We start from the raw sequence: 26,203 nt of genomic DNA on the forward strand, positions 1-26,203 counted from the left end.
CCGGATGCTCTTTCTGGAGAACTGGGAAGAGAATCACTTCCTGTGGCGGGGCTACGTCACTTCCTCTTCAGCTGGGTGTTCGGCCGGCGAGTCTCCACGCGCATTCAACATGCGGATTGAAAAGTGTTATTTCTGTTCGGGCCCTATCTACCCAGGCCACGGCATGATGTTCGTTCGTAACGATTGCAAGGTGAGGAGGCGGGGAGTGGGGCGGTTTTAGTTGCGCTCCCACCGGACTGAAGCCGTGCCCGCTCGGCGCGGGGTTACTGTGCGCCTACCACTTTGGCGTGAGGTTTGGCCTGGGATTTCGGTGCGTGAGGCTGGCTTTACTACGGGCTCGGACCGCCACCTGCCGTTTGCGGAGTTTCTCCGTTAGGCGGTCCGAGCAGAGCTGGTCACTAGGCCGCTGTTGGGAGAGGCCGGCAGTAATGAGGTTGAGGAGCGATTCCAGCCAGAGCCCACGGGGAAGCTGGGAGTCTGTTGGCCCACTGTTGTATGTGGGCCACATTCTTCAATTCAGTAAACCTTGTTGAACGCGTGCCGGGTCAAGCATCTTTGCTGAGGTCCACCTCTATACAGATGTATAAGACTTGGCGGTCAGTCGTATTGTGTAGAGGTTGATAGAAATGTTGGGTATGACTTAATAGCAGAGTTACGTTTTATGAAGTGATTGGAGGTGATTTGGAGAAGGACGTGATTTGGAGAAGAAAAGACGCAGGAAGGAGGTGCTTTTATCCTGGATCTTGCATTTTGTTTAAGAGGAAGAGGAGAAAGCATTTTAGGCGAAAGGGAAATGAACAATTTGAGCAAAGGCACAGAATGGAGCAGTTACTTCTCTGTTTAAGGAAGTGATGGATTGCAGATGGTGATAGAGGCTTGGGGTAGGGCTATAAATACAAGTAGAAATCTATATTTAAAAGGTACGTCTGAAAACAGAAGATAGAACGACACAGATCTTGCTGGACTTTCGATGGAGTTGCTTCTGGGCAAACCCATTGTAAGTCGAAGATGGAAAAGCCTAACCTACTGAATATTGTATATAGCCTAGCCTTCTTTAAACATGCTCAGAACACATTTAGCTTACAGTTGGGCAGAATCATCTAACACAAAGCCTGTTTTATAATGAAGTGTTGAATATCTCATGTAATTTATGATATCCTCTACTTGAATTGAAAAACAGAACGATTGTAACTATTAAGTTGTTCACTTTGTGGACTGGGAGCTTTGGTTTGCTGCCAGATGCCCAGCATCAGAGAGAATTTTACTGCATGGCTAGCCTGGGAAAGATCAAAATTTGAAGTATGATTTCCACTGAATGTGTATCACTTTTGCACCATTGTAAAGTTGAACCGTCTTAAGTTGGGCATGGTCATTATAAGGCCTCATTGTGAAAGGCTTTAGGAATAATACATGAATTTGCCTTTCATACAGGAATGAATCTCATTCCTCTGTTCAAAATATTGTTTCTCAGAATTTGAGCTCTCTTATATTTACTTCAGAATCACTGGACACTTGTGGGAAAAACTGATTCCTGATTCCCACCAGATCTGTTGAATTGGAATATCTAAGGGGAGGGGAAGAGGCTCTATGAATCTATATTTAATGAGGTGATTTTGACATGCTCAGGAATTACGGTTTGTACTTCCTCACCTTATATGTGTATTCTGTATAAGTCCTGTCTGTACCTAACAGTGAGCCTCCTGAAAGAGAGTTCTTACTACTTCAGCTCTTTTTGCTCTCAGAAGTAATAGTCGTTTTCCCTTGTAGCTCAGTCGGTAGAGTCTGCCTGCAGTGCAGGAGATCCGGGTTCGATCCCTGGGTTCGGAAGATCCCCTGGAGAAAGAAATGGCAACCCACTCCAGTATCCTTGCCTGGAAAATCTCATGGATAGAGGAGCCTGGTGGGCTGCAGTCCATGGGGTTGCAAAGAGTCGGGGATGACTGAGCGACTAACACTTAGATAGTTCTGCTGGAACCTGAGAGTTACCTTTGACTCTTTTCGCTCTTTGTATCTAGCTATAGGTCCTATCCATGCTGCCCTTGCAAAGGATAGTGGTGTCTTAGCTTTTTTCCTGCCTTCCTGGTCCCAGATTAGGCACTTGGCACTTTTGTAGCCTCCTATTTTTTCTCCATTTATGCTTGTAGCTTTTGAGACCGTCTTTCATAGACATCTCCCCTCTTATGCCTCTCAAGTAGCTTCTTAAGAGTAGAATTAGAGTGTTGTTGTTATTTAGTCACTAAGTTGTGTCCGACTCTTTCCTGACTCTATGGACTGTAGCCCATCAGGCTCCTCTGTCCATGGGATTTCCCTGACGATAATGCTGCAGTAGGTTGCCATTTCCTTCTACAGGGGTCCTTCCTGACTGAGGGTTGAACGTGCATCTCCTGCATTGCAGGAGGATTCTTTACTGCTGAGCCACCAAGGAAACCAGAATTAGTGTGTTACTAATTAAAATACTGGAAAAAGTGAAAATGTTATTTGCTTAGTCGTGTCTGGCTGTTTGTGATTCCATGGACGGTATAGCCCACCAGGCTACTCTGTGCATGTGATTTTCCAGGAGCGAATACTGGAGTGGATAGCTATTCCCTTCTCCAAGGGATATGCCCAACCCAGGGATTGAACCCGGATTTCCTGCTTTGCAGGCACATTCTTTTCGGTCTGAGCCACCAGGGTAAAATATTACTGCTCCATATTTTCATAGTTTGCAAACAGAAACATGTATACTTTTAAGGTGTGCTTAATAAATCTTTGTTGAAATTAGTGGCATAAAAAAGTATTGAACTGTGAAGCTCAGAGGGATCATGTGTTTGCATGTTGAAGACTGAGGATGGTGCTCAAGGACTAGATTAAAAGGGAAATTTGAGCCTATGAAGCTTGTCTCACACAGAATTATCCACCACCTACCCCAGTAGAGATTTAATCACTCCTTAATGTATATTTACATGTTACTTTATACTTGATTATTGTGTATAGCCATATCCCATTATTTATATCCTAGTCTGATCTTTATTTCTCTTGTTTGCAAAGTGAGACTTGACCACATTACTGGACTAAGCTTCTCAGGGTAGAGCATTGTGTTTTAATTATTCTTGTACTTCTTGCACCTACTGCAACATCCAGCACATGGTAGCTGCTCTTTATGTGGGAATCCCCATCCCATCTCAGTGACTCCAGTCTCTTCAGATACTACTTCATGCTTTTTCAAGTGAGTCTGTTAGATACAGAGTTTAGGTAGGCTTCCCTGTATCTTCCCATTGGCTTTCTTTGGAACTGAGAAGACCTAGAACAGTTCAAACTTCTCAATGAGGACTTGTGTAGGAGTTGTCTAGTAAATATTAAACAAGGACGGCTTTTACTTAAAAAGGTAGTAGTACTTTGGGCTGGAGATATGCAAAAGAAGTTTTACCAATAATGATTTTATAGTGAATTATTCCAGAAAACTACTGTAGTTCACATATTTTCTAGCTGTTTGAAATTAATTCAGGAATGTAGAGGGCTCTCCAGGAAGTCTGGCCCTCGATTAAATTGATCTAATATTGACCATTTGTTTCTTCCTTTTCTTTTCTTTTTGACCTTGCCATACTGCTTGTGGGATCTTAGTTCTTGGACCATGGATCCATCACAGGGCCATCCCACTGAAATGCCAAGTTCTAACCACTGGGCCACCAGGGAATTCTCTAGTATTGACCATTTCTAAGAAATCTCTGTCCTAATGTGATTAGTGACCTGTTTGAAGGTCCTCATAGAACAACGTACATAAAATGAAAAGTATTTTGATTTGTGATTTATGTGCACACACACACTCACACAGAGGCTTTATTGTTTTAGTCGCTAAGTTGTGTCCGACTCTTTGCAACTGCATGGATCTACCAGGCTGCCCTGTCCATGGAATTTCCCAGGCAAGAATATTGGAATAGGTTGCTATTTCCTTCTCTAGGGGATTATCTTGACCCAGGCATCAAACCTGTCTCCTGCTTTGGCAGGCAAATTCCTTACTGCTGAGTCTCTTAGCTTGAAATGTCTGTACCTTAGTTTGGCCTTTTTTTGAATGGGTCACATCTAAGCATGATAATTCAATTTAAGTTTCTTTGCCAAGGTGCACAGATTCAATTATAATACTTTTTCTCTCAGATTTCCTCTAGTAATACAAGTTGTAACTTTTTCTAAGACAGAGTAGCAAAATGATGCATTTTAGATGTATAAATCCCAGTAAGTCACTTTAGGAGCACCTTGAATCATCATTAAATTGTAAACACTATTAAAGGATCATATCTTTGGAGATGAAAGTGTAGAATTAAAGTAGTGAAGAATCTTCCTAGTAGATCTCTGAATAAATTCTTTAGAAAAACAAATTTATAGCCAGTTTTAGTTGTTTTTTTTGGGAAATTATTTTGTGCAACAGTGAAAAGAACCAAAGGACATTTCAGAATGGTTGTTTGAAACTTTACCCCTCCCCCCTCATTGAGATATATACAAAGTGAATTTTGAAAATTATTCTGAATTGCAAATGGATTTAGATAAATGACTTTACTTAAAATTGTTCCCTTCATTCAAGATCATAGTAAAGGTTTTACTGTTATTCTATAAAAATGCTAGTTTTTAACCATATTTTGGGGACCCTCAATCTTTAGTTGTAATGATGTTTGATAGTCAAAAAATAGTTCAATTAGCATTTTGTGTGAAATGTCTCATGTTTCTAAATGGTGCTGTAAGTAGAAGCAGCTGTGAGTGAGAACCATTGTTATTTCTCAGACTTTATAGTATATTTTGTCTGGTGGGGTAATGTCCTATGGCATAAAAGTTTTTAATATTGTCTTTTCACTGTTTTAACACTTTTTTAAATAGGTGTTCAGATTCTGTAAATCCAAGTGCCATAAAAACTTCAAAAAGAAGCGCAATCCTCGCAAGGTCAGATGGACTAAAGCATTCCGGAAAGCAGCTGGTAAAGAGCTCACGGTGGTGAGTACAGTTAGCTATCACTATAGTTGTTATAGTTTTCAGAATTTTAGCTTTTGGATGGGGAAGATGATTCAGTTAGCTCTAGTAAGGCTTCCTGTAGCGTGATTCATGACCGACTGACTTGTATTTGGCTTTGGCAATCTCATTCTCTCATGATCCCCAAAACTACAAATCTGTAGAATTCTGAAAAGGAAAAAAAAAAAATTCCTAATCTAGTTTGTAGAAATAATTTTTCTTATTCTCCAAAAAGTATTTTTAGCTCTTGTAACAAAGGGGAGAATTATTTAAATGGATTGAAGTTGGAAATTGTTACTTAAGGATTTTGAAAGGCAGTTAAGAGATAAAAGAATGTTTGAATAGCAGTGAGGGCTTGGATGAGGTTTGTAATAAGCTTGTTTATCAGTTTTTCGATTTTTTTTTTTTCTTGTGTCTGAGAGCAGAGCACTTAGTTAATGATACTGGCGTAAGGAGGAATAATGAGGAATTGGGGTGAGGGAGAGTTTCATGAGGCGAGCCCCCACAAGTATTGCTCTTACTGAGTTGGTATGAGGCCCCTCCGAAGCTTGTCCGCACTCTATCCTTGAAAAGGAAGGAGGAGAAACTGTTGCACAGGCTGTTTTTGAAGGCGGGACATCTTTCAGCTGTCTTCTCCCTGCTGTACTTTCTCTTCCACCAAACCCATGACTTTTTCCCACCTTTCTACTCCGTAAAGGCAGTGTCTTAAGTAGTTGCTATGAAGTCCTTTTCTGGCTTTCTTAACACCTGAGATTTTTCAGTGAGTGTAAAGAATATTTTTTGACAACTTGTAAGGCCAGATCATGATTGTTGTCAAAAAAATAATTTTCAGTATGGATGAATAGAACTGTAGCATCTCAAATACAGGTGGCAACTGTATGAGTGAAGGAAGAATGCTAGGTCATGTTCATTTGCTGGTGACCAGTTTTACCTTGTCATGGCTGAGGTTACTGTGATCTGAACAGCGTCTTGTGTATATAAATGAAATAGCTAAGTGCAGAGTTAATGGTCACATTAACTGAGTCTGAGTCTGATAGATTTGAAAAACAAGAAATATCTGGGTTTTTTCCAAAAATTATTTTGCATGTTTTGAGATAAGTAAAGTTGTTAATTGTCAAAATACTGACTACATTTGGAGGGGACCTAAAGAATTTCAGGGTGAAGCTTAACATCAGGCAGAGTAGCACCACACTATTTGGGGATGTGTAGTTTCAACTCTGTGCTGTAACACAAAGGTTTATAGGTATTGAAATATATGAACATGCTAGGTATTTTAGCTGAACCATATGAAATTCTCAATATTTGACTTTTTGATCTATGAGAAAAGGCAGTTTCAAATGGTTCAGTCTAATATACGTTTTCTGGCTGTTAGTCTCAGCTAGGAACAGGAAATTAAGGAAGCCTTTTGAGTTTATTTATAATCCTCATGATGGTTATAGGCCCATCTCCCCTCCCATCCCTTTGAGAATCACTAATATGTAGAGAAATTTTTTCATTAGGGGTGTCTTGTATGTTGTGTTTAATGGAGAAAAAATTTGAAAACTTACATTCTTTGAGATCATCTTGGGGAAAATCTTAGTATGTTTCCATAGCCATGACAAACCTAGACAGCATATTCAGAAGCAGAGACATTGCTTTGCTGACAAAGGTCTGTATAGTCAAAAGGCTGTGGTTTTTCTAGTAGTCCTGTATGGATGTGAGAGTTGGATCATAAAGAAGGCTGAGCGCTTAAGAATTGATGCTTTTTAATTGTGGTGTTGGAGAAGACTCTTGAGAGTCCCTTGGACTGCAAAGAGATCAAACCAGCCAATCCTAAAGGAAATTAACCCTGAATATTCATTGGAAGGATTGATGATAAGCTGAAGCTCCAATACTTTGGCCACCTGATGCGAAGCACCGACTCATTGGAAAAGACCCTGATGCTGGGAAAGATTGAAGGCAGGAGGAGAAGGGAACGACAGAGGATGAGATGGTTGGATGGCATCACCGACTCAATGGACATGAGTTTGAGCAAACTCCTGGAGCTGGTGAAGGACAGGGAAGCCTGCTGTAGTCCATGGGGTTGTAAAGAGTCGGACGTGACTGAGCGACTAAACAACAGTAGCTTGAAATACTTAGAACTTCTGTGAAAAGGAGAAAAAGTTTTAAGAAATGCTTATTTTCTATCTCTCTTAAAACCATATTTTTCCTCTTTTTACAGGATAATTCATTTGAATTTGAAAAACGTAGAAATGAACCTGTCAAATACCAGCGAGAACTGTGGAATAAAACCAGTAAGTCACAAAGGAATATGAGGAGTTTTCAGGAGACACTGGTTTGGGATATTACCATAGCTTTAATATCAGTTGATTGTTTAAATATTAAATTTATTCTTTTAATTGGTTAGTTTTTATAGTTTTATCCTTATTTCAGTGGCTCTGCTGTATTTGTGTTTTTTATTGTAAGCTATCCCAAATCTTTTCAGAATTGATTGATGTATCCTTTATTAAAGTAGCATAATTATTAAATTTGCTGTTATTTGAAGTGCCTGCACAGAGATCTAAAAGCAGTCAAATATCTGAACGAAAAAATAGAGATGTAGAATACTTTGTGGAGGTGTGACATAGTTAAAATATACAAAAAACTTAACACACTTTGCCAGTGTAGATAATTTGGTTTAGGGATATAAGTATTGTTAGGGATATAAGTATTGTATACCTCATGAAACTTAGTGGTTCTGTAAAGTTCAAAAGTACAGCATGTAAGCATGATAATTACATCTCAGTAAATTTTTTATATTAATTACATGTTGAAATGACAGTAATTTGAATATGTTGGGTTAAACAAAATGTACCTTGAATTTAATTTTGAGCTGTTCCAGTTTACTTTTTAAAAAAAATGTGGCTACTGAAAAATGTAAATTACATATGTGATTTATCTTACATTGTATAGTACTGATACAGATTCTAGAGTATAGGTGGACTCAACTTCCTTTTAACCAAGGGTCTTGTATAAATTTTCCAAAACAGTTGTTGGATTTTAGTGGTTAAGAATGTGGCAAATTGACAGGTTCATTCTACCAATATTCGTAATGTGGTCATATCTCAGGTATATAATGTGATTCATAATGAGATCATAGTTCAGGTACTTGAAGAAAAAGTAGCTTTTGTGACCAGGAAAGGACTCTTTATTTATAGAGATGACAAACTAAGACTGGGGTTAATGTCATTAATCCAAGTTCTCTGTAGAATAAAATTTGAAAAATGTTGGACTGGTTTCAAGTACGAGGAAAATTTATTAGTAGTAAAGGCTTTTGCAAAATAAAGATTAAAGAAATGATACTTGGGAAAGAGTCAAAAGTGACGTTAACCAAGAGTACGTACCTTTGTCAGCTGGTTCAGTGGGAATTGTTTTTGCAGCGAGTGTTTTGTTTGGTTTAGTCCATTTCTAAATCAGAATAAAAGGTGATTGTTAAAGCTCTTGTTGATTATAATCATCTGGCTTGAATGTACATAAATTTGTTAACTTTAATCAATTTTTTTTAATAGTTGATGCAATGAAGAGAGTTGAAGAGATCAAACAGAAGCGACAAGCTAAATTTATAATGAACAGGTATGAATGTTTTAAAGTATCTTTATTTCCACCTACCTTCAGACTTTCAGAAACTATCAAGGTAGTATAAAGAACTGTGTATATTCTGTTAGCATTTTGCCAGATTTACTTTGTGTTTAACTCTGTGTGTAGTAAATTGAAGACATGATGCCTTTTCCTCTTAAGTATACTTCAGTGTATATATCATAAAATTAGTATGTTCTTTTTCTGTGTGGTTTTTAAGATTGAGGTATAATTGACACACAACATTATTTTAGTATCAGGTATATAACATAGGAACATGCTTTTATATAACCACAGTATAGTTATCAAATCAGAAAATTATCACTGATGAAATACTGTTATTGAATCTGTAGACCTTACTTGATCGTACCGGTCGTTCTGATGACGCCCTTCATCACAGCAGAAAGTCATGTATCATGCATTGCACTTAGCAGTCTTGTCTCCTCAAGCTGCTTTAATCCAGACAGTTTCTCACCTTTGTCTTAAATGACATTGACATTTTTGAAGAGTACAGGTCAGTTATTTTACAGGATGTTTCTCATTTTGTGTTTGCTGTTTTCTTCATGATTAGATTCAGGGTAGGCACCTTTGGCCAAACTAGTACAGAAATGTGTCTTCCAGGGACATGTTGCCTCTTACTGGTGATGTTAACTTTTATCACTTGGTTAAAGTAGTGTCTGCTAGTTTTCTCCCCTGGAAATGGAGGAAACTACTTTACTGTTTTATTCCCCTCTTTGTAATCAATGCATCTTGGGGGAGACACACTCAGCAAAGGACCTGTTACCCTTGAAGTGGTATCTACTGGTTTTAGCATCCATTAGTGTTCTGCCTGAATCTGTTACTGTTGTTATTATTGCCAAGTGGTGATTTTTCTAATTTCATCCTTTCCTGTTTATTAGTTGGCTTTCTTATCCAAGAAAGAGCATTTTTCTTTTTCCTCAGTTCCACATTTATTATTTTTTTCATTTATTCACATCCTATGTAGGTGTGTACACCAATTCTTACTGTTTTCAGTGTGTTGCAGTTCTTTATCATTGTTTATTTTGGTGTTCTAAGTACCCTAAGTTGGCCAGTGAGAGTTCTTCAGACAGGCTCTGTGTCATGTTGACCATTCCTCACCATTCTTTGGTTGTTTTCTTATTTTATGGCTTAAGATTTTCTAGTACCATCTTGCACTTTCCCCACCCCAGCTTGAAACTGGCTATTTCTTTAGAAGAGACATCACTTTTGATCTAGTCATCACAAATGTCTGTCATAGAAAAGCATGTGTCAAGAGTTTTTTGGCTTTAAACCTTTTTAATTATTAAAAAAAAGGGGCCCGAATGCTTGAGAACTAGTCTGTTGACTTTTTTTTGTTGTTGTTGAATGTCTTATGTGTTTCATGCTCTTGTAATTACTGAATGATTTTAAAAAGTAGATAACACAGAGATTACATCTTTCTCCTCAAATAGAGAACAGATACTTTAATGATTAGAGATTTGTATTCTGTGTCTGTGATCTCTAAGCCTTGTTAATTCTTTCAGTTACATTCCTTCATTCACTGAGCAAATACATATCCAACCCTCAATTTATTCCTGACTAGGCACTAGGAATAACAGTGAATGAACAAATTGGGAGTGTAGGAATCATTAAGCTAACAAGGAATAAGAAACAGATTGTATTCCCATTTCTCATCTTTGTGGTTAACTAAATAGAATTTTTACAAATTATGAATTAATGTCTTTTAAAGAGTTTTTAGTAACTGAGCTTTTGGCCTTGATGTATTTTATCCTAGGTTGAAGAAAAATAAAGAACTACAGAAAGTTCAGGACGTTAAAGAGGTCAAGCAAAACATCCATCTTATCCGGGCCCCTCTTGCAGGTAAGTAGTGCATTATACAGGAGTTCTCTGTCTTCAGTAGAGAAACGAAAAGCTTTTGTGGTCCACGTAATTGGGTACCAGCCAGTGTTTTGAGGATAAATTTTTTTTTCATGTAAATATTCTCTCTCATTTAGGATATGACTTGGTAATTTATAAAAAATATTGATTCAGTGCATTTCTGAGTTCCATTCAGTTTATTGCGTATGGTGTTTCTTTTCTCCCGTCATAAAATCCTAACTTCAGTAAAAACACTTTCCAAGTTAATCAAAATTATTTGAGTCATAATTCAGTAGATGATTTTGCCTCGAACCTGTTTTGATTAAAAGGACAATGTTTCATATTAATAGTTCCCAAACTTCATTTGGTGTGGGAATTACTTGGGGGACTTACTAAGCACAGAGGTTCAAACCCCCTGGATCCGGACCTCTGTGCTTCAGTAGCTCTCCAGGTGATTCTGATACCTCAGTTTGAGAACTGCAGTTTTGTACTAAAGCCTTGCTTGTGCTTCTGTAACTTACAGGTAGGCACTCACTTGGGCAGTCATTTGTGTGCATAATTTCTTTTGTGAGGTGCTAGGAAACCAGTATTTTTCCTCAGCTGGCACCAAGTACAATCTATCAGAAGGAGAGAGATTTTGGTGGGATTTAGCTGTGCCTAAACCTTAGTAAAGTCAAATTCTGTAACAGCATATTGGGTAGATTTATGCAAAAATCCCAGCTAGGGCCTTTTTGTACCAAATTAAAAAAAAAAAAGAATCCTGGAGCGTTGTTTTACATATAGATTATATGTGCTGACACCCCCAAAACAATAGAAAGGAACCGTTATTATCTAAGATTTTAAGTATCCCTTTTTGAGGTAAAAAGTGCAGTGTTGAGAGCAGAGATCCTGGCTCCAGATGGCCAGGCTTCACATCCCACCCCTTCGTCTTACTGGACTTACTAGCCAAGTGACCGGGTCACTGATTCATTTGTCTGTGTACCTCAGTTTTCTCATTTTTAAGATGTAGGTTGTCATGAAGGTGAGGTGAGCAAATGTGTGGTAAGTCATAAGACCTGTGTGAGTTTAGTTATATTCTTAAATTATTTAGGAATATTTAATGTTATTTTAAAATAGCCAAGATTCTTTATAAAGTGTGGATATGACTTCCACAAGGTCACACCAAATCAATAAGAGTTTAATTTCTTTTTTTAAGGCAAAGGAAAGCAGCTGGAAGACAAAATGGTACAGAAATTACAAGAGGATGTGGACATGGAGGATGTTTCTTAAAACTCTTACTGTCTGTAAGCAATTATTTAAGTGCATCTGGAAATCTTCTTTGGAGACTTAGAACTTGTAAATTGTTGATCTTTTTTTTTTTCCCCACATAAGGTCACTCAGATGAAAGGGGAGTAAATACTTCTGTCCTACATTGATATCTGCAGAACAGCAAATATTATTATGGATGCTAGGTTGCATCTTAATGTTAAACCTTCACTGAGAGGCACACTTTTATAAGTCATGAAAACTATGTTTGTAAATACAGAAGTGAATTGTGGACATAAAATGGTCATGCCATTTGGTTAATGGCATTGGACAGCATTTATGTAATAATGACAAATTCATGACTAGTAATATATATAAAATAAAATTTTCTTTGCAGTAAAATATTTCCTTTATTAATGTTCTGGATGGGATACAGCAAGGAACTAACAATCTGTATGATAATTAGCCTCAGGTAATTTCTTTTCTTTTGATGTTAATACTTCTGGTTTTGGTTTATTAGCATCTTAGAAGAACATAATGGTCCAATATATTGAAGCTTAATTATGTTGGACTGTTTTGATGTGGTTTAACTATTGTGATAGTCACTTGTGGATGTTGAGGGTGAGTTGAGCAGTCTGTTCCTGAAATGGCACTGTGTAATTTCCACTTTGGAGAATACTCAATGATAAGTTGACATTCCTAGTAGAATAAACATTATTTTTCCATGACTCCAGTGCCTATTAAAATTTTTGGTGTGGTTTTCTTTTTAAAAATTCCTAATTGTTTTTGGAAAATGGGATGTATGAGTAGCACATTATAAATTATTTGCACATAAAATTGTTTCTAAAGTAACTGCTTACATATTTATTTAAAAGTACTAAACAAAAGATAGATATTCCCAGATGGCTCAGTGATAAATAATCCACCTGCCAATGCAGGAGATGTGGGTTCGATCCCTGGGTTGGGAAGATCCCCTGGAGAAGGAAATGGCAACCTACTCCAGTACTCTTGCGGGGAATATCCCATGGACAGAGGAGCCTGGGGAGCTGCAGTCTGTGGGGTTGCAGAGAGTTGGACACAACTGAGCACAGCACAGCATCAGACAAGAGGTATGAAGTGTCAGTTGCTTGGGAGAAAATGACTTTGTTCACATATACTGCTGAAGTAGATCTGTTTAAAGAGAAATGTATACTTACATTGTTTATGAGTATGTTAAGAATATTAAGTAGCTTAGTTTTTTAGGACAAAATTTAGAATAAATTACATATCTTTAAGGTTACATAATTATACAGTAATGGCTAAACTTTTATTTCAATATTAGATAGTAGAAAAATGGACTGATCACTGAATCAGGTGTTAGAAGACCTGAATCCAGCTTTGTTCTTGTTGATAAAGTGAAACTTATTTGTAAACAAAATTATTGATGTAATAGGGGAATATGTGTGTAAAACCATTTGTAAAATTGAAATTTTCATCCCATACTACATTTGTGTTTGTTTTAATATAAACTTGTTTTAAAATCACATACTGTTAAGAAACAGATTTCCTACTGCTAGTTAGATAGCAGCTTGGCTATTGCTTTGAGATCATTAATTTGGGGAAACTGATCTGAAACAAAAAGCTGACATTGTATCTCAGGTTTAACATTCAGGCAGTTCTCTTAGCTGTCAGAATTTCATATTATTATGAGACACTAGATGTCATAAAGTATTTGGATGCAAATGCAGTGATTTTATTCATCCTTTGCTTTTCTAAGCATAGTTGGACCACTAAGGATGAATTGTCCCTTTAAAGTTTACTTGAGAGTTGCATGATACAGGGCTTTTAGGTTACTATTGTTTTAGCTTGTCTGGTTGAGACCTCTGCTGGGCAGTTAGCATAACACAAAAACATAGATTGTCCAGGCACTCACTACACAGAAAATACTAAAAGCAGTATCATCTGTAAGTCATAGAATTTTTTTTTAAATCTCTTAAAAAACCTTGTAAGATGCAGAAAGAAATTCTCACGTGGAAAAAAAAAATCATTTCTTAAAAATAGAAACCCTAGGAAGATGTTTATAGAAAAAAAGTTTGAGAAGGACTAGCCCATATCTTGTGAAGCAGACAGCTATTCTCGTTCTATAAGTGGCAAAATCTTAGGTTTAGGTAACTTGCCCTTTCATAGCATGTAACAGAGGATGAAGGAGGCGGGATCTGTGTCCTTACCAGTCTTTCTCCAGCATTGCCCTGCATTTATATAGAAGAGATTTATTCAGAACCTCTCAGATCCCATCTTCACAAGTCCAGATAATGGCTGTAAACTGACTTGACTGTGCTTTGGTTTTTTCATCTAGAAAAAAAAAATGGAGATGATAATCCCTCAGGATTTTTATGAAGACCTAATTAGTTAATATGGGGCTTCCCTAGTAGCTCAGTTGGTAAAGAATCTGCCTGTAATGCAGGAGACCCAGTTTGATCCCTGGGTCGGGAATATCCCCTGAAGAGGGGAATGGCAACCCACTCCAGTACTCTTGCCTGGAGAATTCCATGGACAGAGGAGCTGGCAGACTATAGTCCATGGGGTCGCAAAGAGTCAGACATGACTGTGCCACTAACTTTCCTTTCCTCTAATTAGTTAATATATCTAAAATAGTCATTTCAAGGCCACCGCCATGGTAAGCTACTGTTAAAATGTTAGTATTAGGATTGGGTGTGTGACTACGCAAAGCTCAGTAACAGCAAAGGGCTTTGACTTGGGAAGAAGGTGGGGGGTCTTAGGGTTTGGGGATAGCTGTGCTCAGTTGAGTGCAGGGTACTTGGTCCACAAAGGGACATGATTTAGAACGTTAATTTTAGCCTTTGTGTCAGCTGGCAGTTTCATTTATTAAGAGCATCTCATTGCCCGAACATCCTCTGCTGTGAAGATTGGGAGGAAGAAATACATTTCTGGTTTATCAGCATTAGTTTAAAAATATAATCACCCATAATTCTAAGAGCTGAATTAAATTTTATATTTAATGATATAAGAGAAATTATTTTTTCCTCTGTCCTTTAGCTTACATTTTTTTTTTTTTAGCTTACATTTTAAGTGGAGATCTGGAAAAAAAAATCAGACTTCAGTCACTCAATGTAAATTTTAATATTGAATGAAGACTACACTTTGTAAAAATTAACTTAGCAGCCTGCTAAAATAAGAGTGTTGAAAAAATAGGGGAAAATATATAAAAAATCAATTTTAAAGGCTATAGGAAGAATTTTCCAAGGCGTCTATTGATATATAAAGCAAAGTGGAAAAGCTAATCCACAGCTTTTACCCTGTATGTGTTTATACTGAGTATATTAGCCTCATGGCTTTTTGTGTGTGTGTGTGTGTGTGTGTAATTTTATTTATTTACTTATTTTTGGCTTTGCTGGGTCTTTGTTGCTGTGCAGGCTTTTCTGTAGTTGTGCTGAGCGGGGACTCCTGTCTGGTTGTCGTGTGTGGGCTTCTCGTTGCGATGCCTTCTCTTGTTGCAGAGCACGGGCTCCAGGGTGTTCGGGCTTCAGTAGTTGCAGCTTACAGGCTCTAAAGCACAGGCTCGATAGCTGGGGACATGGGCTCAGTTAGCCCGTGACATGTAGGATCTTCCCAGATTGGGGATCAAACCCATGTCTCCTGCATTGGCAGGCTGGCGAATTCTTTACCACTAAGCCACCAAGGAAACCCTCAGCCTCATGTTGATTTGAATTATTGTTGTTGGAATTTCTTTTTAAAGGAGGAATGACTTTTTTCTTATTTTACATTCTGAGTGTGTTAATAGCAATCTCTAGTTTCTGTTGCTCTGGGGTGAACCTCTAACTTAAGCTGTCCTGCTTCAACACTCTCCCTAGGTTTTGTATCTTAATTCAAGCTGTTACGCACAGGTTGGAGGTGATGTTTCTACTACATGACCTTCCATCAGGTACCACCAGTTACCTGAACTGATTCTCTAGGCTCTTACTGATTCTGTGACTTCTGTTTGATCCTGCCAATAAATTCCTTTTGCCAGCATTTGTAACCAAAAATCTTGATCGATAGACATCTCCATTTTTCTCCAGCAAGTCTGGGCAACCCATTTCTATCATAATCCCTTAAGAGTGCAGGGACTGTTTTTTATACCAGGCACATGTTAGGTACCTGTTGTATTGAAGATGCTTAGTAAATGTGACTAAATGTTGCCATTTGCTAGGTTTACTCCAGTTTATTTTTAAGATAGCTAGTAACTTGGAAGATATAAAGAATAAATTAATAGCAGAGAGACACATTGTGATTTTGACATTAATTGTATCCACTGTTGAGAAGATTTGCTGAACAACAGTGCTTGCCTTGTGTTGCAAAACTGACTTTGCTGCTTCTTCTAGTGGTTTTACACCACCTCCATTTCTGGGTCTGGCTAGAGCATTCACATGTCAAGAAATCCCAGGAAGATCTGATCATAAGCCATGGTTTTGGCAGGTTTCTTAAAGAAATTTTGTGTGGAACTTGCTTTGCTGGTAGAAAAAGTGAAAGTGAAGTCGCTCAGTCGTGTCCGACTCTTTGCGACCCCGTGGACTGTAGCCCACCAGGCTCCTCCATCCATGGGATTCTCCAGGCAAGAATACTGGAGTGGGTTACTATTTCCTTCTCCAGGGGATCTTCCCGACCCAGGGATCAAACCTGGGTCTTACGCATTGGAGGGAGACGCTTTAACCTCTGAGCCACCAGGGAAGCCCTTGCTGATAGAAGTAGTGCCTTATTTCAGGAACCACAGAGCCTAACGAAATAAGGACAATCAATTGGGGTGAATTTGTTACTTTAATGTTAACTAACCAACTGATCCCTTGGTTAGTCTCCCTAGGAGACTGATCCCTTAGCATTTTGAGGAACTCTTTGTTTTCAGAATTTGCTGTTGTTCAGTTGCTCCGTCCTGTCTGACTCTTTGCTTCAGAATGCCAGCTTTAAATACTTGATTTGTTTGCTATATTCCAGTGTGTGTGTGTATGTGTATATGTTTGTTTCGACACCAAGCTGTGGAGTCTTAAGAAGAACAGCAATGAAAAGTATGCCATTCTAGTCAGTGAGTTACCCCACACTGTTTTCCATTGTACATTTAATGATAGTATATAGCTCTTCTGATATCAGAGAATGCTGTATAGACTGAGCAAGTAGTTAAAGGCAGTCTACCTGATTAAAAGGACTTGTCATTTAAAAGTAAGTGATAAGCAGACTCATACAGTGTTAAACTACATTGCTGTCTACTGCATTTCTTATCATGTTTCCAGATTCTTTGTGCTGCCAAAACATCAGTGCTAGTAGCTTTTTGATTTTTTAGAGACACGGTTTCCCCATTTCCAGAAGATACATTACATTTATTTCCACTGTATATTCCACTGTATGTAGGGGATAATATCTCAAAGGAGAAAGTATCCAGGTCTTAACCTCAGTTCCGTTGATCACATGTTTGCCTAGAGGTAGTACCACCTTGTTCCAGAGTTGTGAGAACTCAGTCATACAGGAATTATTATAGCCAGGTATATTGCATATATTCTCTCATAATGTTCATAACCCTTTAAGTTAGTCTTCACTTTGCAGATGAGGAACATGAGAATATGAAACTCAATAGCTTCATCCATATATATGTCACTTACAAGTAGCAGAACTCAAATTCAAGCTCTGACAATCACTAGCTGAAATTCTAAACCACATCTAGCATATTGGTGCCCAGTATCTCTCTCTTTAGTCACTAAGTTGTGTCTGACACTTGCGACCCCATGGACTGTAGCCCACCAGGCTCCTCTGTCCATGGGATTCTCCAGGCAAGAATCCAAGTGGGTTGCCATTTCCTTCTCCAGGGGATCTTCCCAACCCAGGAATCGAACCCGGGTCTCCTGCATTGACGGCATATTCTTTTACCAACTGAGCTATGAAGGAAGCTATGAAGTGCCCAGTATACATGTTTATTCATTACAGAAAAAAATCTAGCAGTGAAAGAAAGTGTCCTGGAGAATAGGATAGATTTCATGGAGTAGTTTAACTTGTGACTCTAGAATGGACACTTTTTCTTACTAGTTCTTCTAGGATTGACAGGTTATCATCTGTCCCACAGTGAATGTAATTCAGACAGCAAGTTGAATGAAATGAAGGTTTTTTTTTTTTTTTTTAATTTACTTCAAAAATTAGTGTAACTGTACGGGCAGTTACAGCGTAACTACTGGAGGAAAAAATATTAAAAACATATCGAGCTTCCTTTCCATCCTCAATGATATGAAACTAGGAATCAGCTCCAAGAAGAAAACTAGGGGAAACAACCCCACAAATAAAATTATACTGCATGCTCCAGAACAACCAATGGGTCAAATAAGAAATCATAGGGTAATAAAAATATTTTGAGACAAAATGGAAAGACAACAAAACTTGATGAAACACAGGTTTGAATACCTAAACATTTTTTGTGGTACCTAGACATTTTTCCCAAAAGAGTTGGCTCTCTGTATCTATGGGGTCCACATCTGTGGACTCAAACAACTTTGTATTGAGTACTGTGTTTACAGCCCATGATTGGTTGACTCCATGGATGCAGAATCTGCAAATATAGACGGCTGACCGTGGGGCTTTGAGCATCTGCTCATTTTGGTATCCGTAATCTTGGAACCGATCTCCCATTGATACCGAGGGATGACTATTGTACTACCTGCCTACATTAAGAAAAAGCAAGATCTCAAACAGTCCATTCTTTCATGTGAAGGAATTGGATAAACTAAGCCAAAAATCAGAAGGAAATACTTTTAGCATGATGTGTATATAGTGTCAGCAGCAATTATGTAATTTTCCAAGTACCTAATGACTTCACTATGATAGTTAACTGGATATTTCTTGAGTTTTAAAACATATTGGGGCCCTGAGATAATCATTTTTTAAAATGAGAGTTTGATTAATATTCTGTCTGGAAAGATGTGACCTTGGAATTAAGCAGTGAGGATGGCATGTCCATTTGCCAGGATCTACATATTTTATCTTCTTTAATTATCACCATTATGAATGGCCTGGCTAGGACTTTCTGAATCCTAAATGAGGCCCTCACCATGTTCTTTACTTTTCCTTTGTGTTTCTTCCAAGGCATAGCTTCCCAATCACTTTTGGGTTTAAGGTCCACTAATTAGATATAAATAGGTACAAAGTGTTAATGCAGATGAACTATTCAAACTCATTTTGGAATGTTTCCATCGCGAGACATGAACATTTAGTCAAAGTGGCATCTTCCAAATTTTTAAAAAAAATTTTTAGTATTTATTTGGCTTTGTCGGGTCTTAGTTGCAGCATGCGGAATCTTCAGTCTTTCGTCATGGCATGCAGGATCTTTTTACAGCATGTGAGCTCTTAGTTGCAGCATGCAGGATCTATTTCTCTGACCAGAGATCAAGCCCAGGCCCCCTGCATTGGGGAGTGCAGAGTCTTACCCACAGAACTACTAGTGAAGTCCCAGATTTCTTAGTCTTGATTTACAAAAATAATCAAAGACAACTTTCAGTATTATTTTCTTCCCAGTAAGGAAGCTGTAAAATCATGAGGCTGTGAATAGGTATTATCTTCTAAAGAAGCAACAGAGCTAGGGAGACTTAATAAATAATTCATCATATCCCTCACCAAAATCTCTTTATTCCAACTGCAAACTTGAAACTGAAATGTTCAGGTCTTGAACTTTTAATACCCTTCCATCTTAATACCCTTCCTTCTCTGAAGTCAAAATACACTTACAGCCTATTTATTACTTCAATCAACCTTAAATGTGCTCCTTTTAGATGTTTCAAAGGAACATTTTGCAAGCAGTTTGAAATTTTAGCTACTGTTCTTTCATGTATCCATTCATCCATTCAGTGGACATTGAGCTGCTACTATGTGCCAGGCACTAATGTGGACAATATGTGGATATGATAGGATATAGAGAATATAGAAATAAACCTCCCAACTCATGGTGCAGTGTGGGAGAGAATGTCCCAGGTATAAAGGCTGACACTAGTCTCAAATGGAAACTAATGCAAGGGGGTGTAAGGACGTTAAAAAATCACGCCCCCCCCCCCCCAATTTTGACCCACAAGTCTTAGGAAATACAGTCGAAGAAATAATCTTGTGCTGGAATATGTATGTACAAAGATCATCATATTTTAGCACAACACTGAAAACAAAGACTGGTTAAATAAGTTAAGGACTGGCTAAATGCTGTTAAATTATTTAAGTGCATCATGTAGTAGACAATTCTGAAGCCATTAAAAAAGATGCCACAGAAATGAATATTTCTCATTTCATAGAAAGATGCGTATGAGACATTGTTAAGTGACAGTTGGGGGTTTCAGAAACAGACTCAGTTATATAGAACGTACTAGTGGTTACCAGTGGGGAGAGGCAAGATAGGGGTTAGGGTTTAAGAACTACAAACAACTGTGTGTAAAATTAATGAGCAAGAAGGATCTATTGCATAATACAGGGAGATATAGCCATTATTTTGTAATAACTCTAAATGGAGTATAATCTATAAAAACATTGAATCACTGTGTTGTATACCTGAAACCAATATAAGATTGTAACTCTACTTCAGTAAAAAAGTAGGGGTTTTCAAAATCGTATAATGTGGTGCCTCCATTTCTGTGATGGACATCGTTTACTCCTATAACATGAGTGCATGGACTTGCCTGCTTAGTAATGAGCTATATCCACCCCAGAAAGTCATCTGTTTCATACGTTGCATAGCATGTGTCTCCATTTCTGTGATGGACATCGTTGACTCTTATAACATGAGTGCATGGACTTGCCTGCTTAGTAATGAGCTATATCCACCCCAGAAAGTCATCTGTTTCATACTTTGAATAGCATGTACTTAGACATTCACGGGTTCTATTCTGAGGAAGCCAGAGGACAATTTGATCCCTTAACTTAGCACATGTCCCAGAAAGACAGAAGTGCACTATAGCTGCTTCAACTGCTAAGAACTCTACTTTGGCAGATCCAGTCCAGCCTGACCAGAAAAGCTGGGGTATACTTAACTGTCTTTTTTGGTTCAAATATAGTAGCTACTTCTTTTTAAGCTACCATGGGCTTTAAAAGATTAGCCATGAAATACCTCTAAAGAACCTCCAGATTTTATCTGCAGGGAAACCCAGGGCCAGTGGCATTATTCTAGTTTGTGGAAGTCTGTTGTGGTGTCTGCAGACAGTTTCTCAGGTGCCCACCTGGGATTCTTATTAGTTTAAATGTGCATGCTTTATTCATCAGAGAATTAATTGTCTCCAATCTTTGATTAAAAGTCACATTACCTTGAGCTTATTGTAGCCCAGTATCTGTCTCCACTTGTCAGATCCTACCTGTGCTTCAAGATCCATCTCAAATATCTGCTCTTACATAAAGCCTTTCATAACGACTGCTCTTGGAAATATTTTCTTTATTCACTCTACCCTGAGTGCTATGTGTTGTTATGAATTTTTTGGGCTATTTATCTCATGTAGTAGTAATAGCAATAATCTTACTAAAGCTTCTTAAAAGGCAGGGTCTCTATCATCTTTTTATATACACCCAAGCATGTAATAGATACCTGTTAAATATTGGTTAAATGGAAGATGATAATGCCCACAAATTATTTTATTTTAGTGCCAGACCCTTTGCAAAAATATATTACAATTGTTGTTCCCCTAGACCAGTGTCCCTGACCTCCAGCATCTAATGCTTGATGATCTCCGGTGGAGCTGATGTAATAATAGTAGAAATGAAGTGCACAATAAATGTAATGTGCTTGAACTATCCTAAAACCATTCCTCCCTCCCCAAGCTGTGGAAAAACTGTCTTCCATGAAACTGGTTCCTGGTGCCAAAAAGGTTGGGACAACTGCCGTAGACAAATCTCATCTTTGCAGTCATAAGAAGTTCAGCCTAAGAGGTCTTTCTGAGTAATCAGATTTTAAGGAGGAGTATTAAGAGAAATTACAGAAATGCGATGAATTGCTGCTGCCCAACTAGGGTTTCAGTTCAGTCGCTCAGTCGTGTCCGACTCTTTGCAACCCCATGAACCGCAGCACGCCAGGCCTCCCTGTCCATCACCAACTCCTGGAGTCCACCCAAACCCATGTCCATCGAGTCGATGATGCCATCCAACCATCTCATGCTCTGTCGTCCCCTTCGCCTCCTGCCCTCAATCTTTCCCAGCCTCAGGGTTTTTTCTAATGAGTCAGCTCTTTGCATCAGGTGGCCAAAGTATTGGAATTTCAGCTTCAACATCTGTCCCCCCAATGAACACCCAGGACTGATCTCCTTTAGGATGGACTGGTTGGATCTCCTTGCAGTCCAAGGGACTCTCAAGAGTCTTTTCCAACACCACAGTTCAAAAGCATCAATTCTTTGACGCTCAGCTTTCTTTATAGTCCAACTCTCACATCCATACACGACCACTGGAAAAGCCATAGCCTTGACTAGACAGACCTTTGTTGGCAAAGTAATGTCTTTGCTTTTTAATATGCTGTCTAGGTTGGTCATAACTTTCCTTCCAAGGGGTAAGCATCTTTTAATTTCATGGCTGCAATCACCATCTGCAGTGATTTTGGAGCCCAGAAAAATAAAGTCAGCCACTGTTTCCACTGTTTCCTCATCTATCTGCCATGAAGTGATGGGACTGGATGTCATGATCTCAGTTTTCTGAATGTTCAGCTTTAAGCCAACTTTTTCACTCTCCTCTTTCACTTTCATCAAGAGGCTCTTTAGTTCTTCTTCACTTTCTGCCATAAGGGTGGTGTCATCTGCATATCTGAGGTTATTGATATTTCTCCCGGCAATCTTGATTCCAGCTTGTGCTTCCTCCAGCCCAGCGTTTCTCATGATGTACTCTGCATATAAGTTAAATAAGCAGGGTGACAATATACAGCCTTGACTGTAGTCCTTTTCCTATTTGGAACCAGTCTGTTGTTCCATGTCCAGTTCTAACTGTTGCTTCCTGATCTGCATACAGGTTTCTCAAGAGGCAGGTAAGGTGGTCTGGTATTCCCATCTCTTTAAGAATTTTCCACAGTTTATTGTGATCTACACAGTTAAAGGCTTTGGAGTAGTCAATAAAGCAGAAATAGATGTTTTTCTGGAACTCTCTTGCTTTTTCGATGATCCAGTGGATGTTGGCAATTTGATCTCTGGTTCCTCTGCCTTTTCTAAAACCAGCTTGAACATCTGGAAGTTCACGGTTCACATATTGCTGAAGCCTGGCTTGGAGAATTTTGAGCATTACTTTACTAGCGTGTGAGATGAGTGCCGTTGTGCGGTAGTTTGAGCATTCTTTGGCATTGCCTTTCTTTGGGATTGGAATGAAAACTGACCTTTTCCAGTCCTGTGGCCACTGCTGAGTTTTCCAAATTTGCTGGCATATTGAGTGTAGCACTTTCACAGTGTCATCTTTCAGGATTTGGAATAGCTCCCCTGGAATTCCATCACCTCCACTATCTTTGTTCGTAGTGATGTTTCCTAAGGCCCCCTTGACTTCACAGTTTACTGGTTGTAAAACATTCATCCACACATTCAGCAGATATTTAATGTAAACCTGCTATGTACCAAGCCTAGTTCTGAGCACTGGAAATACAGTAGTGAATAAAACAAAGTAGAAAAAGAAAGTCACTTTACCTTGGTCGGACAAACATCGTCAAGTGGGCAAGGTAGATAGTATGTTTTAATCTTTCGCTGGCCTCCTCATTTTTCTAACTAGAGCTTGCATGTCCTGTGCTACAAGAGCTGCTTCAAATTAACCTCCTATCATTCTTGTAACATACTCATTTATGGGGGCCCATGAATGTGTGCACTCCGTTTGATCTCATCAAGTATTTTCCCCAAAATAAAGAGTCCAGTTATCTCATTAGTGAATGGTTTGTTTCTGTGGGTAAGTGCCAGCTTGTGATGATTCCATCCACACTTGTACCACATTAATTTATTTCCCATTTAATCGGTGTTTAAATTGAACTGGGATCAGATAGACCAAAACATGCAGTTTTGCTTAATTGTCCTGGAGCAAGTGGAAACATTCATAGGATTTTAGCTTAGAAACCTTACTGCAGAAGCACAGATGGTTTAGGAGACGTTGATAAAAAAAAGGTCCAGGAATTAAATCCTCTATAAGCACTATATTAAATTCCCAGTGCCTGCATGATAATTAACTTTGCATTAATTACTTTAAGTTTTCTTCTGCTGTCTACAGCTCTGAGTAAAAATCCTACAGATTGAGCAAACTGTCAAGGCACGTCTTGTCATGGTGCATTAACTGAAATCATTAGATTGTTCAGAAAGGCATTTCTTTCCAGACTTGTCTAGGTGGTAAGTTCAGTATTTATAGCTGTTCCTCTGTGATTCTCTAACCTTTTCTAAGTCACTGTTGTGGAAATGCGGATTTGCCTTGTGGCAAGATGGGCTACTTTGGAAAATGGATTTTAGATGGAAGCTTATCTAGAAACTCTCTAGATTAAGAATTTCACTTGCTGATTTTTTTCCCTCTAAGCTACTAAGAGACTGAACAAAGTGTTCTTTAGGCAAGAGACATCTGAGCTGTAGTGGTTCGTTAACTACCTGTCTTAAACATTTCTTTCCTCCTCTTTGATAAATCACTGCATATGCTGTTGAAGTCTCACTTTGTACACTGTCACTGCATTTCCTTCCTTCCATCCCCAGGGAGCCACTATTCCAAAGTGGGGGTGTATCTTTCCAGGCATGTGCGTGTCATTAGTGTATATTTAGTTATATACGTGGTGATTGGACTAGTGGTCTTTAAGGAATGAATTAGATTGAAGCGGTGGAGTGTGTGCTTTTAGGTGCCAGGTGGGGGCAGTAGAGGGTTGCTAGACCCAGGAGTCCATGTAGGGTAGGACCATGCAAAGGTGCTGTGCTGACCAGCTGAGAGACTCAGAAAGGTAGAATGTCAGCGAAGGGGTTAAAAGGGGCTATAGTCACCATAGATCCAGGGATTAGATCCTGGATCCTGGCTAGGAGGGACTGAAGCCAGGGCCGTCTACGGGAGAGAATGGTGCTTTAAAAAATGAAAGTTCTGAGACAGCACAGCTTTGAAGTCACACCATGCTGTTTGAATCCCGACTCTGAATTCAGGCAAGTTATTTGAACTTTGTAAGACTTGGTTTTCACATACATAAATTGTGGATGATAGTAGTTATTTTTTCAGTTGAAGCATATAAGAGCTTGTCACATACACTGAATGTTCACTATTATATTTTAGTCACTGGGAAAGCATCAGAAGTGGTCTCTTTCCTTTTGAAGCAGTAGATACAGGCTACAGGTCTTGCCATGCACAGCTGTTTAAAGCAACCTATACAAAGCTTGAGATGCTCCCTTTGGGCTTAAGTCCTAAAAATTTCCACCAAATAAAACATAAGTTTCAACTTGTAGGTTGTGAATATTGTTTAAGCCAACAAAACTTTCATTTATATTTAGCTTTTAATCAAACTTTTATGATGTATATATTTTGTGTATTAATTACTTAGTATGTTGGTACGGCAATGCAAGTATATAATAAACTCATGCATGTGTGTGTATTTTGAGAGTGAACCACAGTTTTTTAGTGATGAGGTATATGTAATCACAGAACTCCGCAGACAACTTCTATGTGGCTAGTCTGGGTGTGCAAGGTCGAGATCACAGCGACGTTGTCAGGGTGCCTTCACTCTGTCTCTCAGCTCTTATTTGGGGCCAGATGGCAAATGGAGGCCTAACCCATACTTTTCCAACTTAACACCTGGAGGCCAAAGACTCTGGCAGTAGCAGGAAAGTCCTGGGGAGACTGATTTGGTTGGGTTCCATTGCATAATCTGAGCCAGTCACTCAGGCCAGGGAATGGAGTATTCTGGCCACTTGGATTAGGTCATGTTCTCGGGGAAAGGGATGATATGAATCAATCCTGAGGGAACCATATGGCAAAGGTGTCCCCCAGCAAAGAGGAAGGACACACAGGGATGTGGGCCGACAGGACACGTAGCGGTCTGGGTGAGAGTGGGACTTACTACCGCAGGACAGACCGCTCCGGAGAGGAAGGGTCCCATCTGGAAGTGTCCAATCCAAAATCCAGTGTAACTTTGCCTAGATTTTATGTGGGCATGAGAAACAGAAATGAGCTGCTGGGCTTTGTCATGGGCCAAGCAAAGTTTTACGTTAAATGTGCGTAAAGGAACACTACTGAGCCTAGGTGAAGATGGTGTCTGATACCCACGAGCAATAAAAGGGCTGGGATGTAATTTCTCTTTAGGACTTCCTGTGCTTGTCTGAGTGTGTCCTGTGGTGTGCATCAAATTAGAGACTTTGGGATCAGAGTGGCCTTGCTTTTCATCTTAACTCTGCCGTGTGCTAGCTGGGTATATGCTGCCCAATTTACCAGGACCTCTGAATCTCACTTCTGTCATTTATTTCTCTCTGGCAGAGTTGTGGGGAAGATGAAATGAGAATACCTATCATAGTTCCTAGTGCTTGATAAATAGGAACTATTATGGTGATGCTACTGATGCTTTTGTTTTCCTTTCAGCCAGTTTGGCCAAATTTCT

At 38.8% G+C, this 26,203-nt stretch overlaps 1 protein-coding gene across 2 annotated transcripts; it reads left to right on the forward strand.

The window, feature by feature from the left end:
• RSL24D1 (ribosomal L24 domain containing 1) lies at positions 1–26,203 on the forward strand. 2 transcript variants are annotated; one of them, XM_043471929.1, is made up of 7 exons: positions 1–190; positions 4,846–4,959; positions 7,175–7,247; positions 8,502–8,565; positions 10,343–10,428; positions 11,621–11,708; positions 26,185–26,203. In XM_043471929.1, exons 1-6 carry the CDS (start codon positions 5–7, stop codon positions 11,692–11,694), a joined length of 597 nt encoding a protein of 198 aa, XP_043327864.1. In that variant the 5' UTR covers positions 1–4; the 3' UTR covers positions 11,695–11,708; positions 26,185–26,203. The 2 variants fall into 2 exon arrangements, with proteins under 2 accessions (XP_043327864.1, XP_043327863.1); XM_043471928.1 differs by lacking the exon at positions 26,185–26,203 and having other exon boundaries at positions 11,621–12,398.

The sequence above is a fragment of the Cervus canadensis genome, chromosome 6 (assembly GCF_019320065.1).
Source record: "Cervus canadensis isolate Bull #8, Minnesota chromosome 6, ASM1932006v1, whole genome shotgun sequence".
NCBI classification, from domain to species: Eukaryota; Metazoa; Chordata; class Mammalia; order Artiodactyla; family Cervidae; genus Cervus; species Cervus canadensis.